Genomic DNA, 22,612 nt, shown 5'->3' on the forward strand with positions numbered 1-22,612 from the left:
ATATGGTGAGCAGTTTCTGGTGATTCGAGTGGAAACCTAATACAGTCAGCAACTGAAGGACGATAAGCACGATTGACAAGTTGCATCAAAAACCGGTTGTAAAATAACAGGCTTCCAATAGGTATTTATTAACAATTTAACTATTCAATCTTGTGACATTATGACTATGAAATGAGCTAAGGATAATAAGATTCCCAAGGAATCCTCATCCTTGGTGGTCGAAGTTGTAAGCTCAACCTCTCGCAAGCACAGCGACTGGTCCGCCTTGGGCGTGCCAAGCTCCTCCCACGACAGAAAACACGCTATTCTCCCACCAGTTCTCCATCTGCTGCGGCTGGCCTTTCTCTAGAACCTCCGTCTTGTTCAGGTCGTGAGTCAGAAGGGACTTGCCATCATCACTAACTGGCCTGATAGACTGCTGGTGGTTGAAGAAGTTGTCAGAGTCCCACTCCGCCTTGACCTTTTGCAGACGAGAGTAGTTCTCTCCGTAGTACGCTTCCTGCCAGTTCTGAACTGTGCCGTCGATATAGTTTACATATGCGGCCTTTTTCTCAATGGCAAATGGTGACAGCTTGGACTGGCACTTGGCCATAAAGTTCATGACATCGTTGCGCTTCTTCTTGTCTGTCCATTGCGCGTTGAGAGTAGCGACATAATGACCGTCGCGCCAGTAAAAGGCTGTATCTTGAGCAGTAATCTCCTCTGTCTTGGCTCCAATGTGGCTCCAAGAAAAGTCGCATTTTGGCTGGTTGACCTGGTTGTCTTCTGTGATACCGACAACGCCTGTGGCTTCTTTGACGAGGCCCGCAACGGTGGAAGTGAGCTCAGGTGTGATAGCTCCTTCGGCGAAAATGAAAGACGCGTGGTGATGGTAAACCTTGCTTTCAGCATCCCAGCCCTCAGATTGCTCGACACAATCGGTCCAAGACATCTCTTGCAGGGTGTTATTGATGGGTCCGTGGGCAAGGATTGGCTTGAGGACTTCCTGTGCCTTCTCCATACAGCCATTGTAGATGACTGTCATCCCGCCAGTGAGCTGCTTGTTTGGGCCGTGTGACCACAAAGCATCGATGGTCAACTCAGAAGGGTACTTGTTGGAGTTGAAGATCTGCATAGCTTCATCGAAAGCCTGCTGTTGCTGTGGGAGGTTCCAAGTGAGTTGCCCAGACACGACCTTGCCGTCTTGATCTCTCAGCTTGTGCAACTTGGACTTCATCGAGACAGTGATACCAAGGTTTCCACCGCCTCCACCACAAAGAGCCCAGAAAAGATCGCGTTTATTCTCGTCCTTGTCATCTCGCGACACTGTAACAACATCGCCACTAGCTGTGACAACAGTCATCTCGAGTAGATTGTCACACCCGAGTCCATAACTACGGGAGAAAGGGCTGATACCCCCACCAAGTGTGAAGCCGCTGACACCAATTGAGGCACATTGTCCGCCGATAACAATGTCGCGCTTATCCTCAATGTGCTTGTTGTAGACATCATCCCAGAGAAGGCCGCCTTCCATATCGATGGTCATATTGTCGGAGTCGACATGACATCCTTTCATCTGACTCATGTCAAGGACGATTCCGCCTTCGTTGAGACAGTAACCCATGAAGGAATGGCCGCCACTCTTGGCAGTGAGTTTGATCCCGTTTTGCTTGGCAAATGTAATGGCAGATCTGACATCTTGGACAGATCTAGCTTGAACAACGACAGCTGGGTTAGTGTAGCGATAGTTCAGGTTACCAACGAAGACTATGCAAGCCTGTTAGTAGATTATAGGTAAAGAATGGAGAAAAACCTACCAGCTTTTGAGTATGCTTCGGTTCCTGGCAAAAGGACTTGATCTTGGGGCAGAAGATCTGTCAGACCGCTCCAGTCCGGCTCGCTTACAAGACCTGGCATGATGCAATGGGTGAACGGAATGTGTGGTGATTTTGAAAGAGTATTACAATGGTAAGATCTGAGCTTGGTAGTATGTTGATAGCTAAATGATGAGATTGAACGACCTTCTTATACACGGTTTTGAAGACACTGTTTACCATTGTCGTCACCCATCGACGACAGATCAGAGCTGAAATGCATATCCAAAGTCATTCTGTCCAATAACGAAGTCTTCCTCTGTGGATTAGACGACTTTAGGTCCAGCTATGGTTATCTTGGGCGACGCCATATGCAGCCACTGCAGATCTAGCAGCTATTTTCATCCTGCCGTGTCTCAGCTTGAGCTCAAAAGACAACAAAAGATAAGGAATTCGGCATCTTGAGCGGTGAATCAAGGTCGATCTTGGACAATTAAGTTTCATCGTCAGCACTTGGACATTGATCGTCTGAATTGATGCATTCAAGCAGGTTTTTTCAAGAAGCTATTGACTTGTCTTGCTGTGTTGTCTTCTCTACCAACCTACCCCGCCATCACCAAGCTTCACATGTCTCACGAGAAGTGAAGCCACAATGCAGAGATAGGATGTAAGTATTGTGGGTCGGCACTTGAGCCATTTCCAGAGAGTTGAGAGATTGTAGCATGAAGACTAACAAGGCACGCATCCGGATCTTGCACTGTCAATTACTTCCTTCTCTCACGTAGACCTGATGACAAAGCAAAAGAGGGCTATCATTAATTTGCACAAGTCTCTGGGGAATCATCGGCTACCAGAAGTCCATTCACCTAGGTGCAAGACTCCACAGCTGACACTACGGTCGTTCAATTTCCTGGAAATGCACTGTACATAAGACATTGCATACGTACCCTCGACCTGAGGCACCTCTGCCCGCGATCTACTTACGATCTGCCGACGGCGCAAACAAGGTTCAATAGCTTGCATTGACCCCGCCCCGATAGCCGTGGCCACCATGGTTACAGTCGTCGGAAGGGAAGCCCCAGATAAAGAAGAGGGAAGACCAGAGACTCAACAGCCATCACTTGAGGACCTAAGCTCTTATTGATAGCCAGTTCTCTGAACGCGCTGATATGGATTGACAAACAAAAACTCAGACGCGTCAGCCCATAGACAGCATGTACATGAAACACGACGCGTCTAGCGCTAGATCTTGGAGGCTAATTGTAGTATAACTATCTCTACCTGTCACCTAACTAGAAATTGATTATTAGCTATGAAGTACCTACCCTGTATCTCATTTTATTCACTCTTTCGCGTCTCTCAGTTGGAATTCCTTCACAGACTTACAACTGTAAACTATTTATGGATGGAAAACGTAATACATAAGAACTATGATAACAGGTAATACATACCCCTCCTACATTGCGAGATCGCAGTACCATATATCAACGACATATTCGATTGAGCTATGAACCACTTTGTACTCATCACGTTTCTGTCAAGCGCCTCTCATCAAAAGTTGTGCCTGGCTAGTTACTACTACGTCAAGGTGTAGTAGTTGCTAGTTTTAGTTATCATGGCTTTTGTAACTATTTACTTATAGAGTTGATTTCGCACGGCTTTCCAGTAGCTGTATCCTGCCCACTGTGAGGTCTGCCAGGGTTGACCTTGATATCCGTCAGTGCACAGGTTGGAATCAAAGATTTAAAACCTGGCCGTAGCTGAGTCTAAACACCATCTTGTGTCAAGGGTGGCATCATCAATGCTGACGTGTATACAGTAGAAGATCGATTGACGACAAGGTGAGGTTCCGCAGCCCTTACTGATCGATAACAAGAACAAGCCACTTGGTAGAGTGTGCCGAGACTAGCTCAGCGATGACATCCCATAAGCCAGGTACAGAAAATACACGTGGTGACTAAGATTAGATGTCGTCTGATCTGCTACAACAACAGCAGCAGTCGGCCATGACTCGAGATCAATGGTAAGATGAGGGCGTTCAATGGTAGCAGTACCGATGTTACATTGATACATACCTAACGGTCAAGCTCATCTCAGGTAATAATGACTCCTAACCACAACCACTGCTACACATACGAATCCTACACTGGGACTTTTGTTGTTGAAGATCACTTACTGGGGTAGGGACCACGTGGCCCATATAAATTCCGATCCGCACCCACTTGAGCTGAGAGGCGGCCGCCTTACCATCCCTGCCAGTTGATGTGGATGGGATCGAGTCAGGCAATCGTCAAGATGCCAGTATGTATCTGTTATAGCGCAGTTCCCCGACACTGAAGGGGTCTTATTTATCTGCTACCAGATAACGAATTCCCACCAATATAAAACTTATAGGCTAAGAAAATGTTGTGGAAGTTGCAACATGCGATTCTCATATCCGTATACCCGTTACCTATCTACGCGTAGTGGCAGGCCATTACGATGAATTGTTCCACGCGATCCTACAATACATGGGATGGTTTGAAGCCAATGCATGTTGCTGACAGTCCATCGTCTCATGTATTCCGGCCAGACAAGTTTGTCACCTTTCAAAAACTCTAATGAAGATTTCACTGTGGGATTTTATATCTCGATTTGAATGCAACATATTGTTGAACATCTGACCTCTAACCCCCCCAGATGGAATCTTAGACATACTTGACGCTAAGCTGGACCTTTTGTTGTGCTTGTGACGTCAAGACTTTAATGCTGGCCGCGTACTTAGAAGAGGGCGGCTACGATAGACCGGCAACTTACTTGCGGGGCTTCAACCACAAATCCCTTAGGACTTTATTCCAAAAAAATTGAACGCCACTGCGTGGTAGTTATCGATGAATATACTCAAGTGTGTTCAATAGCCTATTTCACCTCTGTGTAGTGTAACTCTCATGAGTTTCAGCGAATATTGCCTCACAAGGTACACCCCAGCCTCCCGATGGTAATATTAGTGTCTAACTGAAAAAGGAAAGAATTTACGTGGGAAAATACGCCCTCTGCAAGCCACAAGCCAGACCTTAATTTTTTGCAGGCGGCACTTGAAATTATTCAACCCTGGTCCTAGTTCGGTAAACTGTACGCGTGGAGGATGCGGGGGTTGATTGAGATTCTGGTTATGGCAAATCTAAGAAAGGAGAAAGGAAAGATCTATTCTATGGGTATCTCTCTATGCTATGCTATGCTATGCTATACATTATTATTGGTGGGACTTTCATTAAAAAATCGTGTCATCTCAACAAGCTCGGCTGTACTGGACGACGCATCCGGTTGAGGTTGTGGGCGTGAACTCCCCTTGAACATGGCATGCTCGGTCTGGTGTGAACTAACATGCGGTGATACACCGAATTTCCTCGACGAACTCGTGCTCTTTGATGGTCTGGAATCGTTCTGGCTGTTGAGTCTTGGGAATGCCTTAACTATGAGTAGTCGCATGTCGGGCATGCAGGCACACCAAATAGCGACGTTAACTTCGATTACCGACCAGTAACATGTGTCGAAAAAGTCCCCTTTGCAAATAGTTAGCGTTTGATACCCAAAATTGTGTATGCAAGGGCGATCTGAACTCACATGTGGGGTTGGTGGATTTGCCAAAAGCAACGAGAAATTGGAGTCGGATGATGCTGACGATACTGACACTGGGAAATTGTTAATGACTAATATTGTCTCACAAATTGTGTACAACTTACAAGGTACCGACGAGAAACATCATAGCAACAGCCAATTTCCTCTGCCACTTCATCTGGAGTTGCAACAGCTGGAAGACTGGGATTGCAAGCACCCAAAAGTCCATGGCGATGGAGACTGCGGCAATTGACCAAGCCAATGGATTGATTCCAATGCAGTGTCCGTCATGCAGTTTATCCCATCCATTCCAGAAGAAACTAATTGGTTGGCACTGCGCAATTGCCAGAACAATGAAGACCACCATGCTGAGAGCCGCGACTCCAATTGTTGTCCATATAAGTATTTGTACCGATCGCACGGGGAAGATTCGTAGGTAGAAGAGTAGGACGCATATTTTGGTCAGGAAGACGTCGGTCGCGTAGAAGGTCTGGCCGATGTAGACATACTAAAGACAGTTAGCGGTTGGCATCGCATTGGGGCACGAGGGAAGCAACTGACGCGAAGGAACTCGCTGATGGTGTACGGGCTGTTCGTCCATGCATCCCTTCCAAACCCATTTCCGGACACTGTTATTCGTTGTAAGTATCGCTGTTCGATGTGTATGGGTGTTTGGGTACTCACGACCGTAGACACAGCTGATGGTGTTGCCGATACAGGTCACCCAGCAAATGATGATCATGTAATCATCTGCCCGCAATAGCCTCTCGAACCTCAACTTCTGGAAGAGTCGTGCACCAACGACGAGTGTGGTGATCACGCCGAGGCAGATGCCTAGAGTATCGAACTTTTGATGTCGGTCGCGTATGGGATAGTCGCAGGCCACCGAGGTCACGTTGAGCGTATCTGTATCTCAGTCAGCGTACAATGGTCATTGGGGTAGCTTCAGCCAAAGCTCACAAAGTGCCTCCCTGGGCAAGCATTTGCTCTGAACGCAGCTTGCGGCAACGGTCTGTAGGTTAGGGTCGGCGCAGAGACATTCGACGTCGATTCCACATGTTGAGTTGGCTGCCAAGTCCAGCAGACAGCTTCCCTGCGAATCCAATGTTAGTTACGCATGCCTGTGACCGTGTCACCCAATATTCCTTACTGCACAGTCGGGAATTTGCGAGAGAAAAGAGGCGACATCGATGCTCAGTGCCCGTCCGACAAGGCATGCCCATGCAACCAACAGCCACGACAGATGCATTATCTTCAGATGGCAATTGACATGCTGACCGAAGTTGGGGTAGGTGAGATTAAAATATGACAGATCGTGACATGTTATTTATCTACTGGATCGGGTTGTTAGGCGGCGGCTCGGTCCACATAATTGTACCCCGATTTCCACTTGACCAGCTCCTGTAATCATGTACGTCTCGAACTGCGAACGGTCCCTTGCCCCCGCTGAAGATCATGCAACTCTGCAAGCCTCCAGAGCACTGTCCAATAAAGCTGAAAGGTCAGCGACCTAGCTTCGGCCTAGCCGCAGGATCGTCGCATGGGCTCAAGTTTGGGCCGACAAAGGACAGAGACACTCCTGCTGACTTGCCGCTAAGCGGGCATCGATAGTTGAGAAAAATGCAACATTCCAATGCCCTACTCGTCCAAAGTTGACCAGTGAAAGCACTCCCGTCATCCTCTTAGTACTAGTCTGGAGAGCCTTGTGGAGATCTGTCATAGCGCAGTGTACTAGCTGCGAGATTTGAGTCATGTCCAAATGGACAGACTCCACTGAGTCTTCCCACTGGACTGGGACTGACAGAGTGATAGGAACGCCAGTTTTGCCATTTGTAGGGATAACCAACGAGTCGGGAATTTCGCAGCAGAAAAAGAAAAGAAAGCACCAACTCGTAAACCCAAAACGAGCACTAGTTCCCACTACCTCATTCCGAAATCCGAAGTGAGTCCAGAATCAGGCTGGACCAGTCTTGACGTCTCCAGGGAAGCCGAGACGTTCGGGATATATTATGTCACTAAATAAACAGACTTTTTCCCTCCTGGAAGGTGTTCCGATGCTATTCTATGGTGTTGTTTGAGGATCCCATGCATGAAACATATTTGTCCTGATCTGTGCGAGTTGTGCATGTTGAAAGAACAGCTGTTGATCCGTGCAGCACCGAAGGTGATGAACCGAGAGCTTGTCTACTTTCAGTGGCACCACCGATAATGTTTCACATTATAATTTCTACTGCGAACATAATGTCGGCCCTATGTTCCAATGGATCCTTCTTGGCTTACTTTGCTCAGTAGGGGATGATGATGATCGTCTCTGATGAAAATCCATAATTCCAGGTGCTTCTAATAGTCCTATGGAGCCACGGACTACCATAACCAATAGATAATAGACTTTGTTTCTTTATCCTACTCAGTCGGATCTTAAGAAATCTGGGATGTTTATATCCGAGTTGGCGCGGACGGACCGCGCTTGGCGCGTTGATAATTCACGATATATCCGATGACCCTGTGATCGACCAAGTGTCAAAACCATCAATCGCCTAAGTGGGCATCAACCCATCACTTCGTCTCAAAACCCGGAAGGCTTTCCCAGAGTAGTTGATGGGCCGTTTGCGGGTCTCTCCATCTGCCAGATCACCGCTCTTCCCTCAACAATAGTCTTTGTTACCTGTGGAACTGGTGGCCGTGCATCAAAACGACGACCCTTTTTTGCCATCAGATACTCTGCTGCTAACACTAAGTAGATTATATGATATTAGCGTCCCGAGGAATATTTCAAATACAGCATGAATGGTTCTAGTCAAAATTTATTCCCACAGTGATGAGTGACCCATCCAATTTTCCCAAACAGCTGGCGTGAAGATTTTCTCCCATCATAGAAAATAGCTATATACAGGGTAGCAGTGAGTGTCAATACGAATACTGATAGATAGTCATTTTAATTTATGTGTAGCCATTACACAAGAACCTGGTTAAAGACATATATCTATGAATGGATATGTCGTGTTTGTATGCGATGTCCGGGATATACTGAACCCTTATCTGTTACTAATGTTGAATTAAAAGTCTATGAGAATATAAAGATCAGTATAATCTTAGTTGATAACGGGGTGCTTTCTAGGCATATGCGACAAAGGCGGCAAAACTTAACCTCGGCAGCAAATCGCGGACCTCATGCGGAACCCCTAACAGCAAGATTCCATAAAACGGAGGTGGAAACTTCCAGTTGTTGTCATTAACACTATCACCCTTGTTACAATCGCAGACTGGTGTTGAAGAGCAACGCAATAGACGACCAAGCGTCTGGTGGGACATGACTCTAGCCTATTGTGCCGTCGATTCCGTGATCTGCAAGATGTTTCAGGCCGGCACTTCCCAGCTCTGGAGATTTTATCCACGACTTCAAATCGTTTAATGACATTCGAATTTTCTAGAGTCTTACGGCGAACTAAAGCTGTGATCTAGAGTTCATTATTGAGTGCAAGGCCTTCCATATTCATATCCACAGATATTATTTTAGCATTGAAAGGTCCTTGCTAAAGGATCTACAAACAACCCAAGGGAAAGTGGCACTTGATCGATCTGTTCCCACGTAGTTAAGACAGTATATGCAAGGTCTGAGCTGGTGCAGTTGCTCAGGAAGTCAGTCTACGAACCAGCTTCGTCGTCTTTTATCGCGGAATGTTGTGATTGACCCCGAGAAGAACACTAGAGTCACTGCTTGAGAACATCGTTTCGCGAAGTCACTAAGAGAATGGCGACCTGTTGAGATCATACACAGAGAAACAGCGATCGAAACGAACGAATAGTCTATCAGCGACAAGGAAAGTACAGCATTGTGTAGGGTGGCTATGGCCAGCATCCCTTAAGATTCGTGTGGTCCGGACCGTAACTAGTCCCGATACTGATTACCTTGTAGGAAAACAGCCCATAAAGGCCCGGACCGGTCTCACGGCTCCATAATCTGGTACAAGTCTCCCATTTTCTTCTTAGTCGTGGGTTAAATTTTAGTCCTGAGTCCAGCTTCCAGCTAGATTTTCCGCTTGGCATCACGCGGACCGGCCACAGTGCGGGCGCTTGGGGAAAATACGATTATATGTATATACATGGCGCGTTTGGTCTTGCAATTTGTCTCGGTGTTGCGGCAAGTTCCATGATTTATCCCTCCATTGCACTGCTGATGGCTTCGATTGGTGTGATGTGGAAGAATCCATCTATAGTTGAAGTAGTCTCTCGCCGGCTCGATATAATTTTAACTTCGATCAATTAGCTATTTAATGACTATTGGAATTATCAGAGGAATGGCACTGTCTTAATAACAGTTATCTAACTGGTCCATGCATACAACGTAGGTTCTAAGCCATGTTGGTCCTGGAATACAGCTTCTGACATACTATGCTACTCATAGCATGATATGCGGTTACCAATATTCACTTCCACGAGGTTGAAAGATTAGTTAGTTCTTAAATTAATCTCTCGTAAGTATTCTCCTTCCACAGCGGTCTTTCGTGTTCAGTGACAAGAGGTAATAAATATAAATTCCTACATCTCAACCCTCAAATAGCGGTATATACAGCCTTTCGCGTGAGATATGACCCCCAAATTCATCCTTATAACATTAGTTGACCCAAAGATTGTGGATGGTACTATCTGCTACTCATCGCAATCGTTGGTTAGGTCATGGGAAATGCCCACCATCCCAGAACAACGTCCACGGATGTCTCCCAGAAGCTGTACCAAAGCATCAAAAATGAATCTCTTCATACGGTAACATCGAGAAGCAAAGAACTACACGTTGGATTCTCAGGGCATAAATAGGCTTCAGTCTTAGTGAAAGGGTTGTTGGAAGTCTTGCTGAATGATGCATGATCTTAGTTAAGTCATAAGACTGTCCAAGTTGATTCTACTTAAGCGACACAGACGTCCTCTCTACATTGATCCTCCAGTGTCGTTGGTCTTTTACAATGTATCGAGGACAATTCCTCACAAAGCTTACTCAAATATCACAACCAACCAAACAAGATGAAATGAATGTAATTATTATAAATTGGTGGTACGAATATTGAGTTCCACATGTGATATCATTTCCTACTTTACATACACAGACATTCCCTAGGTGGCCGAAGCGGTGGTAGCCTCGCTGGCAGCAGATTTTCCGGTAGCTGATGCTGTTTGTGTCGCAGTGCCAGTGCCGCTGGGCTGAGAACCACCACCGCCGCCAGAACCACCTCCCTTGACAACCATGGCTTGCACAATTTGGCCAGCCTTGTTGAAGACGATATTGACTAACGCGCTCAGTTCTGAGTATTCGTACGTCTTTTGAACAAGCCCATTCGATAGTGTCTTCTCCTCGCCTGTAAAGGTCATGTTTTGCTTGTAATCGCCGACGATGGAGTTGACAGCCTCGCCACCAGCCTTGGTGACTTGCTGAACGATGTTGCCGAGGTTGTCGATAAGGAAGTTGAGCTTTGTGTCGCCTTGAGTGATGGATCCGAGGAGGCCGTCCACAACACCGATAACGCCTTCAACAATGTCACCAACTGAGTCCAGGAGGTTGATGAGGGCTGGGTTGAGGTCGAGTGAGGCAAGAGTGCGGTTGACAATCTCAACCAGATGGCCTAGTCTGACGACCAGCTCAAGCTCTGCCTCAACGTCGGCAATGGTGATATTGACCTTTTCAATTCCAATCTGAATGCCTGCATTGAGCTGGACGAGCTTTGCAATGTCTGCGTTGAGGTTGATGTCTGCGTGCAGATTGTCGACATCGAGCTCAATGCGGCCGACAGAGAGCTCAGGAACCTTGAGATGGACATCTGGAGGACCTTGAGATGAGTTGTATCTCGTTGATGATCCTCCTCCTCCAGATCCTGTCTCGGTTGAGTCACCGCCGTTGTCACCAGCAACTGCCGTTGAAGTTGGAGCAATTGAGATGCTCTCAGCGGTGGTTGCTGGCTCTGTAGAATCGGGCGTCTGTGCCTGGGCGAGGCCGAAGCTGAAGAGCTGAGCCAGTACCAGAGACTGAAGAAGAGAAATACGCATTTTGACGATTGGTTGATTGACTGTATGACAAGGAACGATGGTGATGGAAGAGTTCAGCAGGATAGCGACAGTAACCACGGAATTTGTTTGGGGACTTGAGACTCTGCTCCTGCTTTTGCTTCCACTTAACTCTGGGCCTTTGATGGGTTTAACCGCAAGGCATAAGTGGAACCTTGGCGCTATGCCCTTGGAACTGGACTAATCTCCGCGTAGAGTTGTTTGTCGGCTGTATGAGCTTATTCTGGCTGGGTTATATCGCCGGATATATCGTTACATCAAGTTAGACGAGACGAAAAAAACCGGATTCCTGTTGCAAAGAAATTACTGATGCTTTAATCGGGAGAAGTCGATCGAGATTTTCGCTAATGCATTGACGCAGGAACAAGGGCATGTCAGAAATGCAACCCTTCAGCCGTCTCTGATACGCCAGTCAAGGTCCACTAGATAAAAAAGAAGTGGTTTTCCCCTGCATTAAACATGGAGTAGCATGAAACTGGGCTGAGATCAATCACGGCCGGATCTTAGCAACCGGGCCTTGCTACCGTTTCAAGTCCTTTTCCGGGCGATAGGGTGGTATTCGCCCATACTAAATCAGCCGACATCACATCGACATGGCAGGCAACGTGAGTTAATACTTGCAAGCTGGGACTGGGGTTTTCTTTTCTCTATTCTAGCCGGTGTGCCCTCCGTACAGACATCTCATTTTCGTCTTCATTCTCGCTCTTTTTTCACGTCCCTACACTCCTTTCGTTGAGCAGAACATCACAAATACAAACACAAGATGAGACATCACACAGCATTCGGTGCCCTGGCTCTGGCCTCTTTTGCAGGCTTTGCTGCTGCAAAGGCAAAGGGCGATGGCTACTACGGCTACAAACTGAACCGTCGCGGCGACGATGAGTCGGCCATCTATGAGACGGAAAACACCAACAGCGGCGTTCCCCCTCTGAACCAGGAACCCGATGTCTACCTCAACGCCAATGTCTCTGTTGGCGAGATCTCTGTCGAAGTACAGAACATCACGGCCAAAATCAACCTCGACGCAAAGGTTCTCAACCTGCTCAACTTCAATGCCGGTGTTGATCTCGGCATCGACCGAGTGAAGCTCGGTATCTACAACGTCACTGCCAAGGTCGAACTCGAGGCTCGCCTGGGCAACATTCTTCGTATGGTTGATGATGTGCTTGAGAGCATTGACCTCAATCCTATCATCGCTACACTTGGTGATGGCGTGAAAGACATCGTTGGTGACGTTGGCGATGCCATCGGTGGTGGAAGTGGAGGAAGTGGCGGAAGCTCAGACGAAGATCCCGATGCAGTTGAAAAGAGAGATCTTACCATCCGTCTCGAGAACAACATCCTCTACTCCATGAACGACTTCTCCGGCTCAGCACACACAAACCGCGTCCTGACACAAGACGGTTTTCTTTACAACATCTACCTCGACAACCAAGGTCGTGAGAAGAACCGCAAAGAAGTCGGCTACTACAGCAAGGATATGAAGTTCACAGGCCACAACAGGACCATCACAGTTGATGGAGGAGTCGAGTATGAGCTGCAGTACACATACGCGCCTTATCAAGGTCTTAGTGCCTACTGTAACATCTACACCGACCCCGCTGGAAAGGTCCTACGGACAAAGATTGTTGCTGAGGCTGAAGGTGGTGGCGCTGCCACAATTGCCAACGAGGAGGAGGCAGACCTATAGTTTATGGGCAAATTAGTTTGGCAGTATACTTTAGTCCTAATATAACGTCACTATTTCCGTTCTGAAGTATCGAGATTCTGTAAAGAAACGGTTTTCTATCCCCAATTGCTACGCCTCAAAGATACATTCATCAACGTCATCTTCGTGCTGTGTCACTATAGGCCCCTCATAGTCTTTTCCACGACGTGTGTGTTGGATTCTGAATTGCAATCAATTCTCGATATAGAAAGCACTTTATTCCTCTTCTAAACCTAAAACGTTACAAAACACTTCACCGACTATCTTACCCAAGAGTCATGGTTCGCCAAGAAAACATGTTCAGATGTGCTTGGCCCACGTTAAAATAGACTTGATCCAATGAGAACTGCGTTGCAAACAAAGTCCATCTTAGTCATCGTCTCTAGTCTAAGCGAATAAATGGCAAACTTTGATGGAAATACTGTTGGTCAACGGTATGTGAAGGGCATTGTCCATTCATAACTGCTAGACGGTGGGTCAAATTCCAGTCACACCAGACGGGACGATTGCCCTGAATGCAGGGGTAATGGATGACAAAGGTTAATACTTAAGTTAATATCCACGTTATGGTCTGTTCCGAGGCCTGGAACCTTTTGGACTCTAGGTTTAGATGGTGGCTGAGTATCACATTGATGATTGCCGTTAGTCGCTTGACGGTTGGATAGCCACAGCACTCTACTTATCAAGCAATGCAACGGTACATGATATAGCTTCATGTGTTGTCACAACTGTGTACAGTCATTGACCAGATCCAACTCCGGATCAGGACACTTTCATTTTTCATGATTCATCACAGATATGTCAAGATTATTCAAAGTATTTCTAAATATAGCAATGGTGAGAGTTGATCTACAAGGTTAATAGTATGGATCTAGCCCCCAGGGTATCAGAAAAATTGGCCGCTGGAAGCATAAGAGACGAAATTAGTAGGTCAACTTATGCTACTTAGACTATGCTCTTTAGGCTACTTATTTTTGTAATCTAAGACTTGGGATGTTAACCTTTTTCGCTGCCCAGTAGCTAGCGACTAAATAGCTTAGTAAAGGTTAATTGCCAATGGAATGCAAAGCTCAACTCAATGCGTTTGTCTGTGCTCGAGTGCTTAGGAGCCCATGTTCAAGCACTAATACACATTGATGCAGTGCAAAAGCACTGGGCTGCTATAAACGGCAATGGCTTATGTATGGTGTGAGGCAGAGATGAACCGCATTTGGGTCGCCTGAGTGATCATTTTGGAATCTCATATGTCTAGCTACAATCTAGCAGACTGCCAGGTCGTATTGAGAAGCTATTCCTACCCGGATTAGGAAGTGCTTGTGCCTAGCCGGTATTTCGGCACGGGGCGGGAAGGTTATATTTGCCGTCTAAAAGGCACGATGCATAGCGGCACGTGGACTTGATCGACGCATTGAGCTTAGTACTAGGCCCTTCACGAGCAATCGTCTGATAATCCTGACAGCTCGCCGATCTATCACACAATACGAAGAGTTAATTGTTCGTGTCCGAGTTAGCTCTACGCCACGAACGAGGAGGGGCTCGTATTAATTTATGCTCGCTTTATTGACCTCATGTGCCTTTGAGACGCATATAAAATGGTGACTATGTTCCGTATATCTACCACAACCAACAGAATACTATCGTTACCTCCTCATCTCTCTTTATCACCATTACAACACTTTCGTTCGTCACCATGAAGTTCAGCATCCTTGCCACCTTCACTGCTCTTGTCAGCAGCGCTACTGCCGCCAACCAGGCTGTTGTCATCAACAACTGTCCCACCACAATCTATGTTCAATCATTCCCTTACAATGGAGCTGCTCCTGGGGCTCTGACCGCCCTCAAGCCAGGACAGAAGTTTGCTGAAAACATGCGCTCATCCGGCTCGGTCAGTGACACCCCTACCAGCCCTTGCAACTAACAATAACTGACACGAATTTGCATGATACAGACTGTCAAGATTGCCACCAGTAGAACTCTTACCAAGCCTCTCTTCTTCGGATACTCTTCCACCTCCAAGCCCAACTATGTCTACTGTAAGTACATCGCACTTCATATCCTAACCAAGGCCTTTACTAATTATATTCTCCAGACGAGTTTAGCACGTAAGTCTGTTCATCTTTCTGTCATCTGCACTTTACTAACCGATCAGTGAATGGGGAAACCCCTTTGCCAACAAGCACAACATTCTCAGCCCCGGCGCTGGTTGCAAGCTGTTCGATTGCCGCGCCGGACAGGCTGACTGCTATAGCACAAAAAGTATGAAGAAAGTATTTGGATGTCCTAGCCCGACTACCGTCACTGCTACGATCTGCGCAAAGTAGGCTGTCTCAACGGTTCATTGTGGTGTATAGCGATTAATTGTTGTGGGTTGACAATTAACACATTGCGATAACAAGATTGGAATCCCGGCTTAGACTACTCTTTATGTAGCATGAGGGAACAAGTACATCACAATTTGAGATATAATCACCCTGGTTGACAAGACTGGTTATGGTAAATGTTATTTTTATGTGAAAGCCAGTACTATGCGTATATGCGACAATAACGTTATGGAAACATACTATTGTACATGTATTAAATTAAAACGATCCTACGTTTATACATAATTCTCATAAATACAAGTGAGGTGGACTTAATCACTCTTTTCAACAAGGCCAGTCTCAGTACTGACGATTCTCGGAGAAGCATAATAGAAGCCCCCACCATTGAACTCTCCTTCGAGCTCAGGATACTCAAACTCCTTGTAAATCTTCTGGATTCTGTCTGCGCTGTTCAAGAATCTCTTCTTTGTTTCCTTGTAGTCGGACGCAGTCAGCTTTCCATCCTTCTTGACGAATTCGCCGTCTACCATGACGTGCAGGACATCAGCAACACTGGCGTGGAGCATAACAGCTGCCACAGGGTCAACCCAACCTAAGAGAGCAGGTGAATCCGCTGCGTTCCAGACGATTAAATCAGCCTTGGCTCCCTCCTCGATAATTCCGAGGTCTTTGCGTCGTAGTGCCATGCCGCCAGCACGAGTGGCAAGATAAAAGGCCTGGCCAACGTTCATTGGGCTCTTGTTGGGAACCTCCAAGTTGTCGAGGACCTTGTCGAAGAAATAGTAGCGCACACTCTGGAGCCATATCCTAGCTTGTGTGAGAATATCGGTGGAGAAAGTAAAGTGCGTATCAACTCCGAGAGCAGCTTGATCTTGGATATAATATGAGTGTGGGTGAGTGTGACCGTAGTGCATCTCGGACTCGGGTGTGATAGACAGATATTGATTTGTCTGGCGAAGGAGGTTCGCACCAGTTGCTGTCATGAAACTACCGTGGGAGAAAACAACAGGGATCGAAGTGTTCAAAAGGCCAAGGGCATGGACATCTTCAGGGAGATTGTTGACACCGAAAGGTCCAGCAAGGGCGTGGGTCGTGACAACAGAGACATTGTAGTCCTTGGCCAGGTGGGCAACATCTTGAGCTACGTCTGGAGGGTTGGGTCCAAAAGAGTCGTAGGAAATTCCAAGCTCAACGTTGCTGTCCTTGAAAGATTCATTCTCCGCAATCTCGATGAAGTTGGGGATCTGGTCGCGCACAGTGTAGTTTAGAGCTGGCACGTCGTGGAAGGCATACGACCAGAACACTCGAGCACCACTAGCAATGGAGGCGTTAAGACCAGCGTAAGCAGTCTCGTTGGACCAAGTGTGGTGTGCGTGGTCAAGTGAAGTAGTGACGCCCGCGTTCAGAGCCTCGAGAAGTCCGGCGAGCTGGCCCCAGTAAACATCATTAGCTGTGAAGTGGGGGGCAGCGGCAAACTCGCCATAGCGGCCAAAGTACTCTGCGAGGGTTGTGTTTGAACCTATCGTCTTGAAGGCAGTTTGCCAGCCATGGCGATGGGTATCGATGAAGCCGGGAGTGATGATTTGGCCAGTGACATCAATTTTCTGTGTGTCGTTTGGGATATCTGAGGGCTCGGATGTGCTGATAGTCTTGATACGATCACCACTGATCAGAAGATGGCCATCTTGGATGATTTTGGGCTCATTCTTGGAGTCGTCCCAGCCGATGATCGTTGCGCCGGACAAGAGCCTAGTAGTGGCAGCTTGAACCTGGGTTCCCAGAGCCCCAATGGCAAAGATTGCAGAAGTACGTCTCATTGTTTCTTGAGTACAATTCGTATTGTGATGGAACTTGGTGCCGGTAACAGCACTCTAGACTGTATTTATATGTGCCACATTAGGCAAGATCGAGATGACGGATCTCCGGATATACCGTGTTATTGGAAGGAGCCCATCTGAATTTTCGATCATTTGTTTCTTCAAGCGTTCTTGGCGATTTCTAGAAAGTACAGATGAACCAATCGGCATTTGAATATGGGCACCACTACCTAGTTTCCTGACATCGTGAGTCCTCGACCCACAAGCTCATCGCCAGAGAGGAGCTAAATGTGGCGCATTACTACATCGTCTAAATTGTTTATGTAAGTGATGACGCATAAAATGCATCGGAAGTCCGGATATACGGATTAATAGCCGGATATACAGAATAAGTGGACAGATGACTTGAGGATTGCCGTATTTCCAGACAAGACTGTGTTACACCGACTTCTTACTTCTGTTAGACTATACAATTCTATAAGATATAGCATATATGAGGTAGTTTGTATGACTTCTAAATGAAGATCTGCGAATAGGAAAAACCACTAGCAAGCCATTGGATGCAAGGAGTAAAAGCACAGTGAGGCGGAGCAGAAACTGAAGCCGCATTGATCTGTATGGATAATATTCTAGGCGATCAGCAAAATAAACGGAGTCTGTTACAATATCCTTAACGGAATATCTGACTCTCGGCTTGTGACACATCACGCCGATGTCGGAGGAGCTCGCTCGACAATGTTAGACGCGATCCAGCTGCTCTGTCTGAACTTTAGGGTAAGTTCATTACCGAATACCGTATGTGCAGTAAGAGGTCGATAGAAGAGAGCCTCTTTCTGAAGTCGCAATGGAAATTTGTCTGAAAATCTTTAGGGCCAGTAAGGTACTAATATATAGCTTTATTTTCTCATTTTTGAAGCTCCAATTACGATGGACGTTGTGTGCTGTTGGCTCAGCTGAACACTTGTATACTCACTGTTGATCGTTCATGGCATAACTCTTCCTAGTACTGTTCAAAATGTTCAGGGTTCTAATTCATTTTCCTCATATAATAACAGAACAGGCTGACAGCTTCCTGGCATGCGATTCTATCCGCGCTCGTCGTCTAAATGACCAAGTGGTTTGGTGCTATTCACACTTCTATATCCGTGTGCATCTAATGGTACGTACTAAGTTAAGGCTGACTGACCCCTGATAAGGGAGGTTTCAGTATCCACAAAAAAAGATGAAAAGAGCAAAAAAAGAATTTAACGCTGCCCCCGCACTGGATTGAACAATGGACCTTTGCATTACAAGTGCAACGCTCTACCACTGAGCTACAAGGGCGCTTATCTTATGATGTGTCGGCTTTTCTTTTAGGTATATAGACAAACCATGATTGCATGCCATTATCCAAGATCTCTTAATGCTTGTTTTCGAAGTCTAATCTTACACACCTTTTTTTTATTCATCATTATCAGGACTGGAACTAATATGCAGTGCTCATATTGGAAGGTAGACATACACCTTGAATCCTATCTATAGACGCAAAGTTAGAAAACACAGTGTTTGCCAGATAGCCAGGTAGGCTATCCTCAGCCGTTAGTTACCCAATGGCTTAAGGTGTGCAATTTGTCACTCTACACACAACTTCTTTTGTAATAAGCTTTAGTTAAATCCAATCATATTACCGCCCCTATAACCTGGATCGCTGAAGTTTGTTCAATTTTGTTCGTCTCATCGTCGCCTCCTTCGTGTGTCTTCAGGGAGACGTAGTTGACCATGCATCCTGCCCGTCTCCACCATCGTCACTTGATGGCAAGGGCAAACTTCTATCTATATTCCGTAGAAAACACCCGCTGGCCTTGTCAACAAGTATGTTTAGATGTCGATAACTCCCTCCGAATCTCGATCCCACTATTCTCACCATCTCAACTAGCGTGTCAATCGCACCGACATCCATAGCCGAGGCTTGGAAGTCTGGTGGTACTAATAGCATGAGGTCTGCCAGGGAACATCCCACATCGAATACCTTTTCCAGAATTCCAATGCCGTTGGCTTCAAACGCCTGAGTCGGCACTAGCTGTGATATGAGAACGATATCACGTGCAATACTGGCAGGATAATGGAGCGACATGGCATTGTCGCTGCTTGCTGTGGATAATATTTGTTTTGAAGCACAAAGCTTCCACACCACTGTTTTGAGCCATTGGCGTGAGATGAGGAGATCTGCTTGTTGGACCTGGGAGTGGTTTGACAGATTCGGCAAGGAATATTTTAGAAGGCCTTGGAGATGTGACAGGCGAACAGAATCAGTTGGAGTTGAAGGAGTCATCTGATTCCAGTTCGTAATAAAGTCAGAGTCAAAAGGACGAAACAAGGAGATCAGATCGTGGAAGCCAAGAAGTATGTCTGCGTCTTGTGATAAGGGATCAATAGCTGGGAGCTCCAATGTTTCCTGTAATCGGATGGGGCGATTCCTCTGCAATCCGTATGCTCTCTCAGTAATGAACAGAACCCAGAAAGTTCGTCGAGCATAGATAGAAACAATTGGGTCAAGGAAATCATCATATGTGATTTCTTCGTGCAATCGCAGGGTCTGTAGCATTGTGATGGCCTCTTGCAGGTAGTACCATGCCTGATTGTCCTTGTCCATAGAGAAGAAAGCGGCATAAAGAAAGAATGAAGTGTGAACATGAATTAATGATGGGTGTTCCACAGCCTTGCAATGTCTCCTTGAGCGAAGAGTCTCCGATATCAGAAAGTCGGCAGATGGAAGGGTGATATCGTCCTGTGTAGGCGATGGGGGCAATATCTCTGGAGATAGTGCAATGATAGCGCAGCAAGCCGAGATCAGGCTATAATTCTCAGCTGAAGCTGGACTTTCTTCAAGTTTTCGACGGTCCAGAATTGGCGTGAGCGGGTACTTGTGTTTAAAGTAAGCATCCAAGCACCATTTGACAACAGATTCAGTAATTTGTGGTGATGGATAGAAGTCCCCCGTATCTGGTATTGGGATTGGGCTTTCTACTGTCAAGAAAGCCAATTCATTATTTGCGACTGGACTTGGAAGAGGACTCGAAATTCGGAGTATCGACTCCCCAGGCCTTTTGGGCCTTCTACCCTTTCGTGGGCCTTGAGGTCCCGTCTTTTTGTGTACGGCCAAGTACGTACAGCCTAACCCCGAGTTTTGGCAATTGACGCACGGATTACTTCCATTGCATCGTATTTTCCGTCGATGACACGGATCGCAAGCTTGTCGGACTTTATAAGGCCTCTGAGAGGAACCAGGAGTCGAGGGAGCAGACATGGTTGAATAAAACAGGATTGAGATTGCATCAAACAAGGTTTGAAGTTTGTGGGGAACTGCCTTTATATAATGCGGAGAAGCGAAATTCAGCCAATATGGATGGGAACCTCTTAGTGCTGCAGCTCTAACGCCACTGATCCACATGATCATTCACTGGGTATAAGAAGGATATGGGACAATGAGATTGGATTCTCTTCAATTTGTGCAATTTAATGACATTTCTGAAACTGTAAAATAATTTCAAAGAACTCCTAAACTAGATATTTTGTCTTCCAATCACTATCATTGTCCAATCTCAACGTGTGCATATTCTGAAACCAAGCTCCGGTGCCACTCTCAAGCTTGAGGCTTCTGAACGACAGTGCCGTTGTTGACCACAAACTCGGAGAACTTTCGGGGAGGAACACCACTAGCATACAAGCAGTCGATATCATGGTATGTTCTGTTCTTGGTCTCAGGCTGGAACCAAAACAAAGCAGCGAGAATAAAAACTTCAGCTCCAACAAACAGGAACATGACCTTTCCGCCCCAGTTCAGCTGATCGGGGTTGATGAAGTATGGGAACACGGAGGACAGCATAAGAGCTGTAAGCTGCTGGCACACAAGACTGAAAGCAATGGTCTTGGGACGGGTGGCCTGAGAAGCAGTCTCCTGAGCGACGGCCCAGCCGAAGCAACCGACGGTGGCAGTGTACAGCATCGACCATGTGATCATGAATGTGAGAAGAGCAGTATTGGCGGCATGGTTGGCTGTACCAGCCATCGAGGCTCCGGCGATGATGATCGACCAGCAGCAAAGGAGTGTACCGCCTCCAACAAGAGACTTTCGTCGAGGAAGGACATCGGATACGGTAACGGCAACGCAGTTGGAGAAGAATTGGAGGGTCGAAGAAATGGCAGTGAGACCGAAGGGATCGGCTTGACCGATGAGCTCGAAGTAGTAGGTCTGGTAGGTGTCTGTGGATGTTAGTATCTGACCCTTGTGCTTGTGAGTGTATAATAACTTACTGGCAAAGTAGCCACCAGAGAAGTTCTGTGATTGCAATCCCATAACGGCAACGAGAGTTCTAGATCGATGCTCCTTGGAGAAGATGGCCCTCCAGCTAGTCTGCTTTGCCATTGAGGCCTCGCCAGCGGCGACTTCCAGTTCCGACTTGATGAAGTTGAGTCGTTCCTCCACATCGATCGAGTCGCCGTATAGCTTGGTGATGGCCTTTCGCGCATCGTCGTCTCGACCCTTCTTGACGTACCAGATAGGGGATTCGGGAAGGAAGGGGAGACCGATAGCAAACAGTGTTGGCACGAGGAATGTCATGATAAAGGCAAGTCTGAAGCTCCACTCGCCGGGAATCTTGGAGGAGCCCCAACCAGTGATGGATGAGAGGAAGAAACCCAGAACGATGATGACGTTGGTGAGAGAGCTGAGAGAGCTTCGAAGGGCAGCTGGCGCGTTCTCGGTGACATAGAGGGGAGGAGTGACAGTCGAAAGGCCGACCGAAAGACCAAGCAGGAGCTTGGACACGAATAGGATGGGCAGGCTGGGGGCAAAGACAAGGGCGAAAGAGGCAGCCAAGGACAGAGCAATAGCAGTCCAAAGAACAGCCTTTCGGCCAACCCAATCTGCGAATTGTCCAGCGAGGAAAGCTCCAAAGATCTGACCGATGGTGCTAGCAGCGTTCCAAAGGGATTGCCATAGGGCTGGGATGACGTATTGGTCGCCGACCTCGTAGTATTCGCCATAGACTTTGCGAAACTCGGGAAATGCGATCGCTACACCTGAGAGACCTGAATCATATCCCCATCCAAAGACGAGGGACATGATGTAAAGGGACCAAAGAACATAGCGTTTATCCTTCTTGAGGTTTGTCCAGAGGCGTTGGTATTGTTGCTTGGGGGTAAGGTCTTGGGCGTCAATAGCCTTTTGAACTCCGACTGGATCAACGACCGCTGCCTTTTCGACATGGTCGGAAACAGTAGCGAGAGCCTCAATCTTGGTCGACATTTTGCAAAAGAAGATGTGATGATTAATGATTGTGG

The 22,612-nt window shown here is 46.8% G+C and overlaps 8 protein-coding genes and 1 non-coding gene across 9 annotated transcripts; 2 read left to right on the forward strand and 7 right to left on the reverse strand.

Annotated features, from left to right (window-relative positions):
• Positions 1-232: 232 nt before the first annotated feature.
• On the reverse strand, positions 233-1,896 carry FGSG_03898 (uncharacterized protein; the record flags this gene model as incomplete). Its single annotated transcript, XM_011323468.1, has 2 exons — positions 233-1,746; positions 1,797-1,896. 2 exons carry the CDS (start codon positions 1,894-1,896, stop codon positions 233-235), a joined length of 1,614 nt encoding a protein of 537 aa, XP_011321770.1.
• A 3,255-nt stretch (positions 1,897-5,151) lies between these two features.
• Positions 5,152-6,639, reverse strand: FGSG_03897 (uncharacterized protein; the record flags this gene model as incomplete). Its single annotated transcript, XM_011323469.1, has 7 exons — positions 5,152-5,240; positions 5,397-5,464; positions 5,516-5,898; positions 5,952-6,019; positions 6,075-6,296; positions 6,351-6,483; positions 6,541-6,639. The coding sequence occupies 7 exons, from the start codon at positions 6,637-6,639 to the stop codon at positions 5,152-5,154; spliced, it is 1,062 nt and encodes a 353-aa protein (XP_011321771.1).
• Positions 6,640-10,499: 3,860 nt separating this feature from the next.
• On the reverse strand, positions 10,500-11,426 carry FGSG_03896 (uncharacterized protein; the record flags this gene model as incomplete). The annotated part of the gene is made up of 1 exon (XM_011323470.1): positions 10,500-11,426. The coding sequence occupies one exon, from the start codon at positions 11,424-11,426 to the stop codon at positions 10,500-10,502; it is 927 nt and encodes a 308-aa protein (XP_011321772.1).
• Positions 11,427-12,037: 611 nt separating this feature from the next.
• FGSG_03895 (uncharacterized protein) lies at positions 12,038-13,134 on the forward strand (the record flags this gene model as incomplete). The annotated part of the gene is made up of 2 exons (XM_011323471.1): positions 12,038-12,049; positions 12,208-13,134. The coding sequence occupies 2 exons, from the start codon at positions 12,038-12,040 to the stop codon at positions 13,132-13,134; spliced, it is 939 nt and encodes a 312-aa protein (XP_011321773.1).
• Positions 13,135-14,842: 1,708 nt separating this feature from the next.
• On the forward strand, positions 14,843-15,694 carry FGSG_03894 (uncharacterized protein; the record flags this gene model as incomplete). Its single annotated transcript, XM_011323472.1, has 4 exons — positions 14,843-15,037; positions 15,101-15,185; positions 15,242-15,254; positions 15,302-15,694. 4 exons carry the CDS (start codon positions 14,843-14,845, stop codon positions 15,471-15,473), a joined length of 465 nt encoding a protein of 154 aa, XP_011321774.1. The 3' UTR covers positions 15,474-15,694.
• A 90-nt stretch (positions 15,695-15,784) lies between these two features.
• FGSG_03893 (uncharacterized protein) lies at positions 15,785-17,290 on the reverse strand (the record flags this gene model as incomplete). Its single annotated transcript, XM_011323473.1, has 1 exon — positions 15,785-17,290. The coding sequence occupies one exon, from the start codon at positions 17,288-17,290 to the stop codon at positions 15,785-15,787; it is 1,506 nt and encodes a 501-aa protein (XP_011321775.1).
• Positions 17,291-18,259: 969 nt separating this feature from the next.
• On the reverse strand, positions 18,260-20,576 carry FGSG_03892 (uncharacterized protein; the record flags this gene model as incomplete). The annotated part of the gene is made up of 5 exons (XM_011323474.1): positions 18,260-18,296; positions 18,458-18,478; positions 18,792-18,805; positions 19,194-20,296; positions 20,441-20,576. The coding sequence occupies 5 exons, from the start codon at positions 20,574-20,576 to the stop codon at positions 18,260-18,262; spliced, it is 1,311 nt and encodes a 436-aa protein (XP_011321776.1).
• FGSG_20575 lies at positions 18,542-18,613 on the reverse strand. The gene has a single exon. It is a non-coding gene; the product is annotated as a tRNA-Thr (tRNA).
• Positions 20,577-20,912: 336 nt separating the features above from the next.
• On the reverse strand, positions 20,913-22,577 carry FGSG_03891 (uncharacterized protein; the record flags this gene model as incomplete). The annotated part of the gene is made up of 2 exons (XM_011323475.1): positions 20,913-21,532; positions 21,584-22,577. The coding sequence occupies 2 exons, from the start codon at positions 22,575-22,577 to the stop codon at positions 20,913-20,915; spliced, it is 1,614 nt and encodes a 537-aa protein (XP_011321777.1).
• Positions 22,578-22,612: the final 35 nt, after the last annotated feature.

The sequence above is a fragment of the Fusarium graminearum genome, chromosome 2 (genome assembly GCF_000240135.3).
Source record: "Fusarium graminearum PH-1 chromosome 2, whole genome shotgun sequence".
In the NCBI taxonomy this organism is placed as follows: domain Eukaryota; kingdom Fungi; phylum Ascomycota; class Sordariomycetes; order Hypocreales; family Nectriaceae; genus Fusarium; species Fusarium graminearum.